Consider the following 18,976-nt stretch of genomic DNA (forward strand, 5'->3'; position numbering starts at 1 on the left):
TGGTTTAGCTATGGTTGTTTTTTCACGTTTACTCTTCACAATCACATCACCAACAGTCAACTTGGGCAGGTTTAGAAGGATCGAAATGTCCCTGATGGATTTGAAACTCATATGATATCCAATGACTAGTCCGGATTCAAAGTCCCTGAGCTGTGCTGACCGACCTATTCTGCTATTACTGCTTGCCTGCTGACATAATGCCTGCCTCCTTTTAAACTGTTGGGTCCACCTCTTGTGACATCTAACAATCATTTCTACATTACATAGGTGTGTCCAGATGCTTCTTAACAGACAGCACATATTTCAGAAACTTTTTTACAAATTCTCTTTCAGAAGATACATTACTGCAAATGCTACAGTGCGCTATTCCTTTCATCACTTGCCTGAGCATTCAGAAATAGACATCTTGATCAGCAACAGCATCATCAGTTTTTCCTTTTGAACCATAATCAAGTCTCTCTTCCAAGGTATTGAAAACATGACTACCGTTGAATTTTGTCATCTCGAAGCTGCTGCAGTGCATGTAACAGGGCTATCAAACACACAAGTAGCCATCAAAAGGACCATGAGAAACTTCGGACAGCACAGATTCCAAGAACTAGGTAACAATGTAAAGCATACCCCATCCTATTGTCTTGGATATACTCACAGTTCACATCAGACGACACGAAGCACAGTGACAACTGACATAACCCTATGTTACCACTCTTGTCATACCGTCGACAGCCGCTACCATCACAATGCAAATCACCAGCAACAGCACATTGTGGTGAAGGTCCGACTGCCAGGCGGCAGCACAATCAAACATTGAAGGAAGCACTGCATCAAGATCGGTGCTTGCAGCTGAGGACAGTGCCGTCTTGAGACACTGAAAAGCTGTCTACCTCGTCTAATCCCATAACAGAATGCATGTTTGTGTGCGTTTTTTGTTAGTCTGAGCCGGCCGGTGTGGCCGTGCGGTTCTAGGCGCTTCCGTCTGGAACCGCATGACCGCTACGGTTGCAGGTTCGAATCCTGCCTTGGGCATGGATGTGTGTGATGTCCTTAGGTTGGTTAGGTTTAAGTAGTTCTAAGTTCTAGGGGACTGATGACCACAGATGTTAAGTCCCATAGTGCTCAGAGCCATTTGAACCATTTTGTTAGCCTGACTGAGCTCTCAGGACACTATTGTACTGGATTTGGCCTGGCATTATACCTGGATTTTGTACAGAACTTCTGAACTGTTTTCTCATTAGACTGCTGTACACCCTAAGCAGGTAGTTATTTATCTGTGTAGTTACTCCACAACTGGCAAGGAGTGAAGATCAACATTCACATCTATTTTTCACCGAATTGACAATGTTGACAGGTGCGTCCTTAGAGGTAGTACTTCAAACCTTACTGCAGCACTAGCCGGAAAAACAGAGATTTCCAGAATTGCAATAGCAGGAGCTTACAGCCATGTTGGGCAGGTAGTTGACTGGCCTGTTACCAAGTCCACAACAATTACCATCTCGCCTGCCTCCTTTCTCCACCTACAATAAGACTGACAAAGGCTGGGATGTGTATGAGAAATGTCTAAGACATATCACTGCCGTCAAGGCATCGGATGCCAGTTCCATTAAAGACCGATTTCTGTCATGGATCTCACTTCAGATGTACCACTTGCTAGGATAGATGGTCTCTTTTCCTGGATCCTGCGCCCTTTCATTTGATGAAATGCGCCACTTGTTGGCATTGTATTATCGTCTACATACTCATACAGTTTCCATGACAGTGGAGTTTTATCAGTGCAGGAAGCAGCCTCATCAGTAGTATTGGCTTGAGTTGAGAAGTTGCAAGGTCTTGGTCAAAAGTCCTGTTTTATTATTTCTAAGGAGTCTTAGGCTGATACAATGATTAGGGATGCTACCATTAGATCAGTTCCTGATAAAGAAGTCTGTCAAGGGGCACTGCAATCTGAACACCTCTCCTTGGAAGAAGTCCTCTCAACTGTACAATCATTTAAAGTTTTTTGTGCAGCAGGTAATCAGTTGAATTTCTGGGCACACATGGCCACTACCAACTTAAACAGTGGTAGGCACTCATGTTCCAGCTCAGCTTTGTAAGCAGACATTGGAGCAGTGGAGCACACCCAGCCACCACACTCCGCAAAAACACATCTGCAGCTGATGAGTTCCCAAAAGTCCTTGCCTTTCTGCCCCACTTGGTTTGTTCAAAATGACTGGCCGGCCTCCCCTAAGTATTGGTCTTGCCAGTACTGTAGGAAGAAAGGACACATTATGGTATCATGAAATGCCTGGTCAGTCCACGTTACAGCTTGAACCTCTCAATCTGTGGACATTATCATCATCTGCCCTGCTTGTAACTATCTTCCAACTGTTCCTGATGAATTCTTCATAAATGTGTGTATAATGGGACACCCATGCAGTTACACACACAGGCACCATGATATTGCTCATTAATTCTAGCCTGTATCTGCACCTTACGTCCCTGCCATTGCCTCCCAGCTCACATCACAACTGTTATTTATAATAGACAGTAAATCCCTATTCTTGGACAGTTTACAGTAGACAGGGCACACAAGGCAGTTATCCACCCACTGACTTTCTTTGTAGTGGACACTCCTTTAACAGAACCTCTGTCTGACCTGGATGATTTTACAGCATTTGGGTTTAGGGTCGCAGATTCAGGTAACCTAGTTTCCAACCTTGTGCCATATCAGATACTGGATGAACTTTTTATGGAATTCTTGAAAATTTTGTGACTGGGTCAGGCAAGTCTAAAAATTTTATAGCACACATTACTCTTAAAGCAGAAGCACAATCTTGTTTCTTCTGAGCCAGTTGGACTTTGTCAACATGTGCAAGAAGAATTCAACAGGTTGACTAATCTGGATGTAACTGAACCTATATCCTCGTATCATCTGACCAATAGGTAACACCATTGGCAGTTGTTAAGAAACCAACCAACAAGCTTCATCTTTGCGATGATTTCTAGGAGACACTTGACGCACAGCCTGTGGGTGACACATACCCCATCCTGCGTCAGGAAGAACTAGTGGCACAACTGGGAGAGAGGATGGGGGGGGAGGGGGGGGGGTGCAGTATTTTTTCAAATCAGATCTATTGGAAACATATTTACAACTATCACTTGAGGAATTGCAGCAGTTGCTTTTGGTCAAAACGCCCTCTGTCTCCACAGGTACAACTGATCAGTTTTTGGGGTCGCAAGCACTCTGGTCGCTTTTCATAGCTTTTTAAGTAACTCACACATGTTTGTTGTTGTATAAACCACCTAGTTATGGGTCCCTCATTCGAGGAACCTCAAGACTTCTGTTTCCGACCCTGCATGACAGGGGTCTCAAGTGCAATCTGGATAAATCACATTTCTTACAACCCTCTACTTAACACCTGGGACATGTCATTTCCCATTTGAGAGATTCAACCAACAAAGACATGTTGCGGCTAATGAGGTTCTCTCCTGACCCGCTAACGTCAAGGAGTTCCTGGACATTTTTAGACAAGTTTCCTTATTATCACAAATTCATTTCATGAGCGGCGACCATGGTACATGACCTAAATCAGTTACTCAAAAAGGTGTGTTGTTTGTTTGGATGTCAGTATGTGAACAAGCATTCAAGAGTTTGAAGGATATTCTTCGTTCGATCCCATGCCTGACAAAATTTCAGCCAGGCTGACAGCTTGTTGTGGCTACCGATGCACCTCAGTATGGTGTGCAGGCGGGTCAACATTTCACAATAGTCGATAGCATTGCCTCTGAGACGATCAACATGGTGCAAGAGAAATATTCTTGGACTAAGGAGGAGGCGCTTGCTATAATGTCTGCAGTCAACAAGTTTCATGTATTTCCATGTGGTGTCACACTTCACCTGGTCATATATCACAAGACCGTTCTCTCCCTCTTTAGCCTCAATGACGTGTCCTGTTCCTCAGTTGTTATCACTACGACATTCACTTCTGCCTGATGACTCAGTACTAAAATTACAAATGCACTCTCACGTCTTCCTATGGGTCTCAACCTCATCTTCAACTGGGAAGAAATGCTCCGTTTTTACCTGAACAAATTGACTCAGGAGACCATGGACAGGTTTCCTATTACGAGCTACTACATCAGTAATTTGGTCAGTTCAGTTGTGGTTCTCTGTCAGGTGCATCAGTATATCTAAAGGGGTTGGCCAGATAGGCTTCAAACCCAAGTGTCAGATCACATCCATAATTATTGTGTGGTGTACCACAGACTGATTCTCGTTGATGGTGTAATATTGTTGACTACAGAACACAAAGTTCTCCAGGTGGTAATTCCGGTGTTCCTCCAAAAGGGCATCCTTAAGACTCTTGCACCTTGTCATTGGGTGGTGGTGGGGGAACAAAATGTTGGCTCATCACCACCACACTTATTGGCCAAGAATCGACTGACATTCAAAAGTTTGGGCTCGCTCCTATGGTCGGCATGGGCATTGGATTCCCAAGGACACCCATGGCCAGCGCGGTTGGTGAGAGTGCATGCTCCTGATGGAGGACAGGCATCCGCCGCCCTGTACTCACCTCCCGAGCCTTCCTCCTCCCCAACTCCAGATTTTTGTCTTTTTCTTTGTCCCTGGGAGCAGTTTCTCTGCTTTTAGCACCACCTCCTGCTCAGATCTTAGCCTTACCTACCACACTCCCATCCAATGTTTTGTACAGTCCTCAGCACAAGTTTTTATGGCAGGCACGAGTGCTGGATGGTTCACAGTTGTCGTCCCAGCCAGTTCCTGCTCCCACCCCAAAAAGCGGGATGTTCCCACAGATTGCATTCCACTGTTGGCACAACCAGCAGCTGGTGTTGCACCATTGGGCACTTGCCCAGGATGAGGTCATCACTGCCAGGACCACTTCTGGCCCTACTCTTCGATTGCAGCCAACAGTGAGCTTCTGTCCTTGCCAAGGACTCCTTTCAACTATGCTCAGTAGGGCACGGACGTCGATATCTCGTGTACCACACATCATTCCATGCTGCAGAAGAGGAACGCCAAGGCTGCACCATCTCAGTTGCTCCTCCAAGAGGGAAAAGGGGGGGGGGGGCGGGAGAGACTGTGGTAACCCTATATTACCACTCGTCTGGTACCAGCACCTTAGCAGCCACCACTGTCCCAAATCACCTCAGCAGCAGCATGATCAAACATTAGAGGCAGCACTGCATTTGAGTCAGTTCTCGCAGCTAACAGGCAGCATCACCTTGAGAGACTGACAAGCCATCTGCCTGATATAATCCTGGAGTGGATGTCGGTCTCATTCTGTTATTGTGTGTTCTTGTGTTAACTTGACTCAGCTCTTAGGACACACTGCACTGTATTGGTCTCGGCCTGGCATTGTACTTGGGTTGTTTATGGAACTTCTGAACTGTTTTCTCATTACAATAATTTACAGTCTAGGTGTGTCCTTATTTGTTTTTTGTGTGTAGTTACTACAACAGCTATAAATTTTAAAACACAGTTTGATCTAGATTCCGGGACCACCCACAATAAAGTAACAGTAGCCCGATTTTATTTTTTCCCTTTGGCTGCAAAACAAGAAAAAAAATATTGCAATGGATTTACCTAACGCCTGTAGGCTCTGTGTTAGTGACGGAAATCTTACACTCTTTATAAGCATAATGTTTCAAATCATCATCTATGTTCTATAGGAATGAAACAATGGTAAATCCAGGATGGAAGGTGTGGTTTCAGTTGCCTGAGACTGCAGTCATGTGTGTGAGTTGCATTTGTGTGTGTGTGTGTGTGTGTGTGTGTGTGTGTTGTGTGTGTGTGTGTGTGTGTGTATCTATTGTTGACAAAGGCCATTGGCCAAAAGCTTTAAGTGTGAAAATCTTTTTGTTGTGCCTATCTCGACTCAGCATCTCCGCTATATTGTTCCACAGTAATGATTCACGGAAGCTTCAAAAACAAAAAATCAGGAACTATAGTTCTTTGTTTTTTTCCTTTCATCATACTAATGTAAGTGTAAACCTTGTTAAATAAAGTATTCCATAATTACAACTGCTATAGATCAGGTATGAGCAGGTAACACCTCGTAACGAAGGTTAGATTCTCAAAATGTGTCCTAATTTCTCAATAAAACCATTTGTGACTGATGTCAATTTGTTTTAACATGCACTAATTAAAGGTGTAATAAACTAGCAATTTAATCTTTTATTTTCTCCTAATGAAACTCTCAAATATAGGTACATAATTGATATTTTCCGTATCTGTCCATCCATTAATGTGTGGTTACTGCTTCATACGAAGAACAAATGAAGAGTGTTGCTTGAAAAACCCCTATGGTGGTAATCAGTCAAGTACAACTCGCTTTGCACCAGTGATCGACCATGGCTACATTTGCGAGATGACCAAAGTGACCCATCACTATTTTTGATTACCTTCACACCATCATTAAGCAGCATAGGAGCAGCCACCAGCTTGCAGCATGATCAAATATCAGAAGACACCACCGCCTCAGGGCCTGCGTGCACTGCTTACGGCCAGCACCTCGACACACCAATAAACAAACTAACTTCATGTAACACCGGAGCAGAGCAGTGTCTTTCTGGCTTTGCTACTGTGTTTTCTTTGTAACTTGATTCCACTCTCAGGTCATATTGTGTTTTGTACCATGGGCTTGGCCTTGCTTTGTACTCTGGACTTACATGGGATATTAGAATTGTGTTCACTTTAAAACACTGACAACTACTTACAACACGAGAGGTAAGGAGGCCAAATGGACCTTCCACATGTATTTTGAGCTGATCTGATGACGGTAACCAGCATGACCTTGGAGGTGATGCTTCAAAGTTTGCTGTAGCAGCAGATGAAAAGCCCAGGGTGTTTGGAATTGTAACAGCAGGAACACGTGGCCATTTGGACAGACTGCTGACTGAACTACTGGCAGAGCCACAGCAACTGCTGGCCCATCCAACTCCATTCCCCATATGTGATGAGGACTGGGAAACACAAAAGAAGTGCTTACGCCACAATTTTGCCACCTTCAAGGTAATGGATAGCAATAGCATGAAGACTCTTTTTCTCTCATGGACTTCAAGCTCCATGTGTCACCTGTTAGGAAACTTGGCCTTGCTTTAGTAACCTTCACCTTTCTCGTTTGGTGAAATGTGTCGCTTGCTGTCATCTTATTATTCCTGGTATGCTCATGTTATTTCCTCAAGGGTGAAGTTTTATAACTGCAGGAAACAACCTAATCAACTATATTGTGCTTGGGTGCATAATCGCTAGGTTGCAGTTGGAAGTGCTACTTTTTTACCTCTCAACATCAGAAGCCTTATGCTGATACTATGGTAAGAGATTTTGTCATTAGGTCAACTGCAAACTAAAAACCCCACCATCGGGCGTTACAGTTTGAAGTTCTCTCCTTGGAAGAGGTCTTTTCTATTGGTTAATTATTTGGAAGTTTCTCGTGTCAGATTCTTGGACAGATGCAGCCGCTATTGACTTGGAAGATGGTAGGCACTCGGGTCCAGGCACATCCTCGGTGGCAGAAATCATGGCCATGTAACACACCAGTAAACCACATGCCATACAAACATTTCCACACTGGGCCGTTTCCCCACAAACCCCTTCCTTCGTGCCCCACTGGCTTTGTTCAATGGCTGTCCACATTGCCCCAAAGCATCGGTCTTCCTGTTATCACTGTCAGAACAAAAGATACACTGCAATAGTATGTCTGCTCGTGTAGCAACCTCTGCCCCTTGACCAGTGGTCACCAATGTTATCATCCCTGAATGTTGAAATCTTACAATGGTTCACATAAAGTTGTTAATCAAAGTGCATTGTGCATATCAATACAGCAGCTGCAGCGTATCATATCTATCTATTCTTCAACACCTTGCTGCTGTCTCCAGCTACATGTCATCTTGTAAATTACAAAAGACAACACGTCTCCATTCTCAGACAATTTATAGTGGATATGGTGTACAAGCCATTGTCTGCCTGTTAATTTTCCTTGTGGCAGACAGTGCTTTCACGGAAAATTTGTTTGTCTTTAATGTTTCCACAGCATTTGTGTTCATAGTGGCTGATTGAGTTGCCTTGGTTCCCAACCAAGTGCTGTGCCAGGAACTTGATGAACTTTGCAAGAGTTTTTTGGACATTTTTTCACCCACATTACCCTTAAACCAAAGAGATATCCTCGGTCCCTTGCCCAAGCCAGGCCGGTGTCATTGTCGCTTCACAATCAAATTACGGAGAAACTTGACAGGCTGACAGCTTTGGATACAACTGAATCTATTTCTTGTAGCCACTGGGCTACACCACATGTAATTATCAAGAAACCGTCCGCCAAGCTCCTCCTTAGCAGAAATTTAAAGGTGATAATTAATGCTCAGGCTGAGATCAACGTGTATCCCATTCCATGTCCGGAGGAACTGGTGATGAAACCAGTGGGAGGATAATACTTTTCCCAGGTGGATTTATTGGAGGCACATTTACAGCTTCTGCCCAAGAGGAATCGGAGCATTTAAATGTCATCAATACTCCCTATAGTCTCTACAATTATTAATGCTTGATTTTTGGTGTAGCAAGTACTCCAACTCTTTCACGGTGTATCTTGGAACAACTCATACAATGTGTTCACTTTTGTATCAGTTATCTGGATGATATTGTGGTTCAGTTCTCTGGAAGATATTGTGGTCACACATCCCTTCATTAAGGAGAATCTGCGAAACCTTGGGCTTATTTCAAACGCTGTGGAAAGCAGGTCTCAAGTACAATCTGGATAAATCTTTCTCCAACCCTCTATTGAATACCATGGACATGTCATTTCTCAGCAGAAGATCCAGATGACGAATAGTCACATCTCTCCCACTGATGCTCTTTCTAGGGCCAGTAGCCTGAAGGAGTTCCAGCGATTTCTCAAAAAAGTTGCCAATTATCATAAATTTATGCGACAAACAGCTACCACAGCACATCCTCTTAACGAGTTACTAATAAAAGATTGCACTGTTTGGACGATTGCACGTAACCAAGGATTACAGCTATGAAGGGCAGTCTTCGTTCAGCCCCTTGCAACACTATGTTACAATTGGGTAAGCAGTTTGTCTTGGCTACTGACACATCTTATTTTGAGCTAAGGGCTGTCCTGACCCATCACAACCCTGAGTGTTGGAGCAGCCAATAGAGTTAACCTCAAAGATGTTCAAGACAGTGCAACAGAATTTATTCTCAAATCGAATATGCCCTCACTATTATTTACGCAATCAAAAGTTTAATTGTTTTATATGGGGTAAAGTTTCATTGTGTAACACATCACAAGCCTTTAGCCTACCTCTTCAGCCCTGCCATGCACAAACTGCAACAGTGGGCCCTGTTCCTCAGCCATTGCCATTATGAGATTCTGTGCTGACCGATGACTCAGCACTCCCAATACAGATGTTCTTTCATGTAACCCTATAGGTCCTGACCCTGATTTCGACCAAGCAGTCAGATCTGATGGTGTAACGTAAAATGCTTGATTGGAAAAATAGAGATCACAGGATCGAATTCCAGTTGGACCTTGGATTTTTCAGTCTTTGTTTTAACCCAGCCCCCACCTCTCAACAATGTGAGGAGTCATCAGAAATGACAGGAGTTTGGAATCCACATTAAACTGAAGGTCCTATTTCCCCTGGTTGGATAACATGGGTAAGTTAGGGACACACCAGTCACCGAAGTAGCTTCCAATTGGAAGACTTGCACCAGGCCATGGAGCCACATGAAATTATTATTATTATTATTATTAAACCAGGTGGAAACCCTTCACTTTTATCTCAAAGAAGTAGCTCAGAAAGCAGTGGAATGTTTTCCTATCATGAGCCCCACATCACTCATGCTATCATTATACATCTGGTTCTCTGCTAGGTGTGGCAAAACATCCAGTGGCTCTAACCCATTTTGCATACATTATCAACTACCACTCTATAACAGCAGAGTTTCTACACTGAAGTCCTTTCCCGCACACTGCTGACAGGTAATTGACTGGAGTTCACCTCTCAGATCTTTCATCACGACTTTTGTTTGCAGCATCACATCCATCACATCAGCGGGTGTCCATTTCATCCACAGTCTTAACAGGGAAGCACAATGTCTAGTATGCACTTTAAAGATGCAGAGGAAGTGAAACATCAAGGATGCCATGGAGGTGCTTACAAGTTATCTAAGGTCCTACAAATCCACTACTACTGGTGTGAGGGGCCCAACATAGCTGCTGAACAGGTACCAGTCACGCACAGTGGTACATCTCCTGCTGCCCACCCCTCACCCATCTCAAGCGCCTCAGCTGCCAGGCTAATCACCAGAGGCTCCATCTACTGAAGTGCCTTTGGCACAGTGAACATTGGATACTCATGGTCATCCAGTCAGCGAGGGATTCACACTGCAGAACCGTAACAGGCCGGTCGCCCACCATCACAACAAATTACGCGCTTGAATGAGGGACTGGCCTCTGCCACCCCTGTATGCACTGTCCAAGCCAACCAATCTGTCAAAACTAGATTTCCATACCCTCCACCGCTATCGTAGCAGCACTTCTTTCTTTGGTCCAGCCTCCTGCACTACACTGATACCCTATAGTGACCCCATCCCCATGAAGGATCATCCGGGGCTGGTGGCAGATGAGATCCTTTAGGTGGATCGCAGGAGCTGTTCCAGTCCATCTCCAACCAACGTCAAGAACCAGGACGTCCACATGGCTTCCGTTCTGGCGTCAGCATACTTGGTGGCTGTCAAAACGCAGGAGTAGTGGGGATGGGGGCAGGGGGCGCACCTCTACCAGATTCTACAATTATTTTAAATTTTTTTCAGTTAAAACTTAATCCAAAATTTTTAGTCTAATTAAGATGGTTATTAAGTCTACCCCCCCCTTTCCCCATAACAGCAAATGTGATCTTTAACAACAAATTTCATTATCTATATTTTCAGGTTCTGGACCCTACCAACACATCAGTAAATTTTTAGTAAGTTTGTAGGTAATATCATCTACAATGTGTGAATCCTACTGGTTTCTTCCCTTTCGATTCAGAGGTGACGCATGGAACGAACTGACTGATTTGCTGCATCCATGTATGTAGTTATTATTTCAATTTTATACTCACTGCCTCTGCATGAAGTATACAGAGGGCTTTGAAGATATAAAATGCCTTGATTTAATACTAAACCACCTCCTACTGCTCCACATCAAATCGATGAATCTTCCATATTGAATTCTACACTGAAGATTCTAATCTAAAAACTAACATTTTAGGTCACAAACATTATTTTATTACTTTATCTATCATTTCAGTGATGCATAATGATTCACAGTAAGGCTCAACAGATTGTGCACTATGAAGTACCTTACATTTGCAGGCACCTTGCTAACCCTTTGACTGCTCACATGTTAACAAGCACCGCTCACTACTGTTCCTGAGTCCTCTGGATGCATTTACACACACCACTGATACTTCTGTCAGGTGCTCTAGGCATGTTTGTGCACAGCCATTTGCTGCCTCCTGTGCGCCCCCAAAGTGTTAAGATGGGCAACCGCTTGGTCTTTTGTGTGCTCCCTATGCGTTAATGCACAAGGCACCTAGTGGCCAGGTAAAAGTGGCCAAGTGGCTGCTCTCCCACCCTGAGTGCTCAGCAACTTTCCAACATTCGGCCTATATGCCTTTGCTGATGTGGTCTTATTTGTGCTGCTGTTTTCATCTTCGTTTTTGCCTGTGGAAATGGCACACTATTGTGGTTTTAAACACAGCAAGAAATTGTGAAGATGGTGACAGGCAGTTATGCCCTGTACTTGGTGTCAGAGGATAAACGTTTTACAGTACCAGACACCTCCATATAAATGCCATTTCAATACTGTAGCTGGAGACACTAGCTGACAAGCTGATATCATTACATGTAGCTATAAATCATTCTGAAGTTTGTAAATAAACAGACGTCTCAATGGAAATTGAAATAATTAAAAAAATGTAGTTACTTAGCTACTGCATCTTAAGACATAACAAGAAACAGATTTTGATTACAGCTGAGTATCCTACATCAAATATCATAAATATAAAAGTGTGCAAGGCCACAGCATTCTTTTTTGATAAGATATTAAATGCTGTTAAAGAAGTACATTATTTCAGCAGAAAAAAAAACCTATAGTTACAATCATTGCGTGCTATCAATGAACCTCTTTTCGATATCTTGAACAGTTTATGAAATAGACAGGTGTTAGAATTACATGATTCACACTGCGCATGGACAGTACCCTGGAAACACTGCACGCAAGCCTCCCATACATATCAAAGCCAAAAATCTTCAGAACGGTGATAAAATCAGTCTGTTCTCAGCTCCAAATAAGCTACATCTCATACATAACTATGAATGACCTAAAATGAACCGTACACATACTCTACACAATGTGTTTTTACCTTCTTAGAATTTCGTTCAATGCTTCACTTAATTTTGTGCACCACAGTAACGGCAATTCAATCCCCTATCAAGCAAAGACATCGGGGTGTAAAATGTAAAAAAATCAATTTTTTTTCCACTAAACAGTTTTCTTAAAATCAGTGAAATGCATTTCATAATTGCTCACATATCTGCTCAAGCACGTCGCTAACAGTTGTGTAATGTGGCCATTCTGTGCACATAGGACAGGGTACTCGCATTGGACCACTTCTCATTGGATCACTCTGTCCTGTGATAAAACATTCCGTTTGTTATTTTCCACAAAACTTGGTGTACGTGAAATTACTGAAGACATCTCATGAAACATAATCGACAAACATGAAGCAACGAAGTTATTACTGTGGTCGTTCCCAATGAATGCCAATGTATCGCAGCAATACCATGAGAGATTCATCTTTCCCTTGAGTTATTACAGTTATAAATATATCGAGAACAGCAAGCATTGTAAAAGAGTAACTATGAAAGCACATTAAGTTACTGCGATGAATATAAAGCGACACGTCACTTTCATAATAGGTTTCTAATATCCTACTAAAAACGCTAGAAGAGATGCAGTTCTTAGTTGGGATATAATATTCACACACTTGTGTTTGTCTATGCAGTAACTCATTTCTATAAGAGCTTTCAAGTGAAAAACTTAAGTTGTCAGCATAACGATTCTTCTTCGTCGGTCTCTCTCTCTCTCTCTCTCTTTACTGGTGAGGGAGGAAGAAACCCAGAGCAGCTGATGAAGTCAACATCCAGCACTCCAGGAATATTCAGCACAGGCGTGCCGGACTATGCGGCTAAACTAGCACACAGATGGAAACCACAACACAGCAGCAGTTTATGCTGACAACAAAGCTGTGCTCATAACAGAATGCAATGAGCATGTTTGTAGCAGTCAAAGGGTTAAAACTCTTTGTGCCATAATGCAGAACCTCAATCTCAACCCTAGGCAAAGGGGCTATGTCTACATCTGAATTATTTAGATGTCTTTAATTGTAGTTGTGTAATTAATAGTTCCTTTTAAACAGTATTTTATTTGTAGTTACGACTATTAAGGAATAATTGTACTGGAAATTTAGAGCAAGAATTCCAAGATGTCTGAAGGAGACCTGAAATACGTGCAAATATCTGCTTCGTACAACTCCATTATTACTTGCTTTTGTACACTAATGCTCTTCCTTTCTTTACTTGTACTGTCCTGGAAGGCAGTTCCACAAGTTTTAAGCATGAAAATATGCCGTAGCCCTTTCTCCAAGTTATTTGCTGAGAGAAACTGACACACAGTAAAACTGCACGAGGCAAGGGCTGATAACACCATCTGACTGTGAGTTCGGGAAGGAGGCACAAGTGCTGATAATAATTTAACTTACTCCAGTCATGAGAGAATAGATGTGGTTTAAGAAAAGCATTCAGGAAAATAGTTCATCTGAAAAACTTAGAAAATATTACACACATTTCCAAAGTATTATTGATACAATGTTTTATTACCAAATATATTACCACATATATCTCCAAAAACAATATTTACAAGTGGTCAGCAAATATATTTTAAGCAATTCAGTCTGTGCATTGGAAATGATCTTCATCAATAGTTGTATATATGTGGCCTTCACCACACATAAAAGCGAGAATGTCACTGCAAGAAAAAAAAAGAAAGATTGGTTTTAACAACAGTTAAAAATTACCACTTATGACTCTTCACAATTTTGCAACTCAAAAATTAATCCAACACACTTGGTTTCACTTACTTAATATTCTTTGGCAATAGTTTTCCTTTCAGAGCATTGATAACTTCAGTCCTTGGAATTCCTGTTGGATCAGATGACTTCTGCAAAGAAACAAAGTAACAGGTTAACAACATCTCACAAATATGTAACCCAACAGAAGAATAATTATTTTACACAAAGCGTTACGAAAGCAGTATCATGTCATGCATAAAGCCTTTAAATTAAATTTTCATCTCAAACTCTAACTAGCTTCCCAACATGCACTTCTCCCGTTCTATTGGCAAAAAATGAAAAATAAAATAAAATGGTATCAAAGGAAAATCTGATGGAGAAAATTAAAAGTTGCTGACTTTTAGGAGCTGAAATGAGTATTATAGTTCATCTAAGCAAAAGTGACATGTTACCTTGCTTTCAGAAGTAATAGTTTCTTCTTTGGAAAGAGCAAAGGGATAGGCTGGAGAATAGTAAAATTGGAGTGACTTGCCCTTTCTTTTTAACCTTCCCAAGCTTACCCCTGCCTCTCCCTGAGCAAGGAACTATTACTTCCGAAAGCTCTTTCTACTTTTGTAAGTACCTACTGGTGGTATTACCAGTACCTTCCCCAGATGGTAAGAATTGGATATCAATTTTGTCTCATACTTTATTAATCAAAGAAACCTTAAGCTAGTTAACTTTTATCCAATTCTTCACAGCCTACCAACTTCTTCTGCAGGTTCCAAATTGCGAGACCCTTGAAAATAAAATCTATTGTACCACCATTTGGCAGAGTATGTTTGAACCTGGATTTTTTTTTTTTCTAACTCTTTTAAATCAATCTCTTTCCTTTTGAAAATACCTTCTAAAATCTTGTAAAAATCTCACAACATACCCTGCATATCCCTTATTCGTTTTCTGGAACTTGCAACTATTTTTCAAGTGTTGTAAGTTCATCATCTCACTTCCCACACAACAAATGCAATCAATTACTTGGCATGAATTTAATGTCAAGCTTGTTGTATTACTCTGGCAAAATATAATGAACTGAAATTTAATCCCTCACTTACATGCAACTACATAAGTTTAAGTTAGAAAGGATTTAATGTGGAAGAAGTTTTTTGTGGGTTGTTGCAAAAGGTGCAAATTTCATATGGCATGGATTTCACAAATGTTTATATACATAAAACAGAAATTTCTCAAATCTGCACTACATGAAATTTGCATCTTGGCAATAAAAATGTGATAAACTGAAATAAATAATAAAATGTAAAAATCCTATGGCTGAAAAAGATAGCCAGTATGTCCTCAAGCAGCCCACTCTCCCCCTCCGGGAGGAAAAAAAAAAAGAGGATTTTGTTGTTTTGCTGTAAAATTTGTTAAAAATTAATTATTGATTGCTGTTACTTAAACGCATGTTTTATTTTTTATCAACTCCTGAATCTTGGAGTGTGATTATTGTACATGTTCTGGTTAATGTACATATGTCATCAGTCTTTCTGACGTTTGGCATTAATTTGTATTATCTTACATTTGTACTGTGAAGGGATATAAATATAGTGGTTGTCCTCTTTCCTTTGGACACCATTACTTTGGGTTGTTACACTTCTTTTACTGTGTTGTTGTTTTTTTTTTCTCAGAAATTACATTTTATACCTATAATGGTGGCCTGACTAGTTGTTTAACAGGAATGAAGTTTTTTACCTCATGTTATGTAATAGTAATAGAACAAGTAACTTTTCAGCAACCATACTTTCCCAATTTGGTATTACACTATGTCATGAATTACTTGCTCTGCTGCAAGTTTCAGCACTAATACCATGCTGTTGACTGATCTTTAGGAAGCAGTACTCCATTTTGTTATCTTTGCTACCAAGACATACTTTGTTCCTTTTTTTAGGTATTCCTTATTCCATTTTCATGCTCACATTCTGTTTCAATTGATAGCTTTATATACCATATTTACTCGAATCTAAGCCGCACTTTTTTTCCGGTTTTTGTAATCCAAAAAACCGCCTGCGGCTTAGAATCGAGTGCAAAGTAAACAGAAGTTCTGAAAAATGTTGGTAGGTGCCACCAGAACTAACTTCTGCCGTCGAATATACGTAGCGCTACACAGGCATGCCTTGCAGGCACAAAGATAAATACTGGCGCCAAAACTTCTGCGTCAGTAAATAAATTTTTTTTTAAAAAAAGGTGTAAGACGAGCTTTTTTCTCCGCCCCGAGTTTCGACCACTGCATTTTCATACATTATCCAACGAAGTAAATACAAATTCCGTGTTGTTCATCTTCAAATGTAGCAGCATTTCAATGTACTACGAAAATCCGACTGGAAAGACTATTTGGGATGTTTGTTAATATGGCCAACTCTACGTTCTGAATTTTTTCCTACCTGTGACAAGAGATGGTTGCTAATAGGAACTTTTATGAATTGTGAATCACCTGCAGTATTCTCTTCACCATAAGAATAATACAAATATAAACATTTTGCCATGTATTCTTTCATGTTTGCTGCTATCTCATTTAAATCCTGTCTACCTAATAACCTACGAAACTAGTGTGAGACAGCAGCAAGTGCGGAAGAATATACATACCATGTAATGTTTATATTCGTATTATTCTGATGCCTAATAGTGATACAATCAGAAATGAAGCACGGCAATTGACTAGATTTTTAAATCTAAGATGACTCATTTCTGTGCAGAATGTAATGTACAAAAGAGGCGTCTGCAAAGATTTTCAAACGGAGAAAAATTTTAGCTAAACTGCCGTTCCGAACATCTATCATATGCAGTCTATTATTTGGTTCTTGTTGATCATTATCAAAGAAAGCAGCAGTATAATTAACAACAAATAGCAGTCTCTTGCCATTGTTTCACTAATGAGACAATTCCTTTCTTTTTTTTTATTGTAAGCGGCGGTAGCGCGCACGTAAGCAAGCCATGCCGCGAGCGGCGACAGGTCGTAAACATTTACTATCAGAATGCGACAAGCAATACATGACACAGTACAATAATGCATTTTCAGCCTAGAGTGACGTAAACACCTATAACAAAGAGAACTGCACTTATCAGATCAAAGAAAAATAAGCAACCCATTCAAACCAGATGAAGCACGCTTGACGCATAGCAATGGCTACCAGGTAAAGCTTAACTGCTAAGCTTACGACTCGAACCAAACTACTGTAGCTGTATCGTCATTTATTCTCCCTAAATTGTGTCTCATATTACAATAGACCAACTTGGTTTCGATTTGGAGGTGCGGCCTAAAACTTTTCTCTCCCCCTTGAATTTCGAGTCTCAAATTTCAGGTGCGGCTTAGATTCGGGAAATTTTTTTTTCCTTGATTTCGAGTCTCATTTTTCAGGTGCGGCTTAGATTCGAGTAAATACGGTATTTATGTGACTTGTTTAAAGAAATTTGGTAGACAGGAAGGAAGATTGAGTTTAACATCCTGTCGACAAAGGAATTTGGTAAACTGGAACATTATATACTATAGTGTCTATCATTAATCATTTGATATACACTGTGCAGTGGCACAAAGTGATTGTAAGCAAGTGCATTTTAGCCCATTTGAGAGCTTACAATTAAGACTTCTGTTGTTGTCTGTACATTCTTGTACCTTCCTGACAAATTTCTAAGTTTTTTGCTGCTTGAAAATGGCATAACACCAAAATTTCAACGTCATAAAATACAGAAAGTCGTTAAGTGGTAATGACATCTTTTACTAATAAGAAAGTATCATAATCACAATGCTGATAAACTTCAGGATTGCAGAAGCAATACAGATCAGTTTGACTTAATTTTGCATGAGAGAGAAAAATTGTATATCTTTTCAGATTGACATTAAATTCTATCTTTTTGTCTCTCTGCACATTTTACAGATAAAAGCAAACTGGTGTGATACACAATCCATGAATGAACTACTGACAGTTAAAAGCCCCTTGGGCTGTGAATCATCCTGAAATTTCTTTTGTTTATTATTCTATTATGCGGCAAGTCTTTCCTGATGATTTCAGAGTTACAGGATTTTCTGCGATAGTCTTCCCACCAATTACCTTAATCCAAGATGTGTAGGCATCCGACTTTTGCCTCATGAAACTTATCACATTATCATTTGATTACAGCCTCATACTCTTCTGGAACATGACAACAGCCACATTTCTTGAATTTTTTTCCCTTTATTGCACCAAAGTAACACTCACTCACAATAAAGGAGTGGCCTCTAATGAGAAAATAATGCATAATCTCTTCGAAGCTGTTCTAGCGTAACATCAAATGCTAGCACATCGGCCTGGAATGTCACAGCAGAGGGACAATGTCAGCAAGTAGTATGCTGACTAGGACGACACCAGGACAGAAGTGACCCGTATACGAAGAGAATATAAGTGCCGCTCCGCTTAGCCGCAGCCGCACTAGAAGACAAGCCGTGATATAAATGCTTTAGCTGTGACGTGAACTGTATTATTTGCTTGCATGGAAATTGTATTATCGAAGGACATTGATTATTTACATGTCGCCATTTGTAGTGGCCCACTTTTGCAAATATATGAAGTTAATTATTGACTATTGAACTTACTGTAGTAAACTCCATTCATAATAGTTGCTTGAATTGTTGTCTAGCTATTAGAGAAAACAGATTCCTAGGCACCTTATATTAGACGAGTGGGCTGAATAGCACCGTCTTTGAAACCTAACAATACAGTAAAACATTGTTATAAGCAAATACTTCAATAATATTCAACACAGCTGCGTAGTATCAAACACACCAGTGTGATGCCTTAGAAACAGGAGCAGAAATAACTACAGTTGTTTCTGCAGACATTGCAATATTCTTGGGCCTATA

The 18,976-nt window shown here is 40.9% G+C and overlaps 1 protein-coding gene across 1 annotated transcript in view; it reads right to left on the bottom strand.

The window, feature by feature from the left end:
- Positions 1-13,893: 13,893 nt before the first annotated feature.
- LOC126457165 (replication protein A 32 kDa subunit) overlaps positions 13,894-18,976 on the bottom strand; it is a 34,992-nt gene continuing 29,909 nt past the window's right edge. Inside the window, exons 7-8 of the mRNA XM_050093248.1 lie at positions 14,179-14,258; positions 13,894-14,066 (exon numbers count right to left, since the gene is read on the bottom strand). Of these exons, the coding sequence (XP_049949205.1) occupies positions 13,988-14,066; positions 14,179-14,258 (159 nt within the window). The 3' untranslated portion in view covers positions 13,894-13,987. The remainder of the gene's footprint in view (positions 14,067-14,178; positions 14,259-18,976) is intronic.

The sequence above is a fragment of the Schistocerca serialis genome, chromosome 2, assembly GCF_023864345.2.
Source record: "Schistocerca serialis cubense isolate TAMUIC-IGC-003099 chromosome 2, iqSchSeri2.2, whole genome shotgun sequence".
Taxonomy (NCBI): Eukaryota; Metazoa; Arthropoda; class Insecta; order Orthoptera; family Acrididae; genus Schistocerca; species Schistocerca serialis.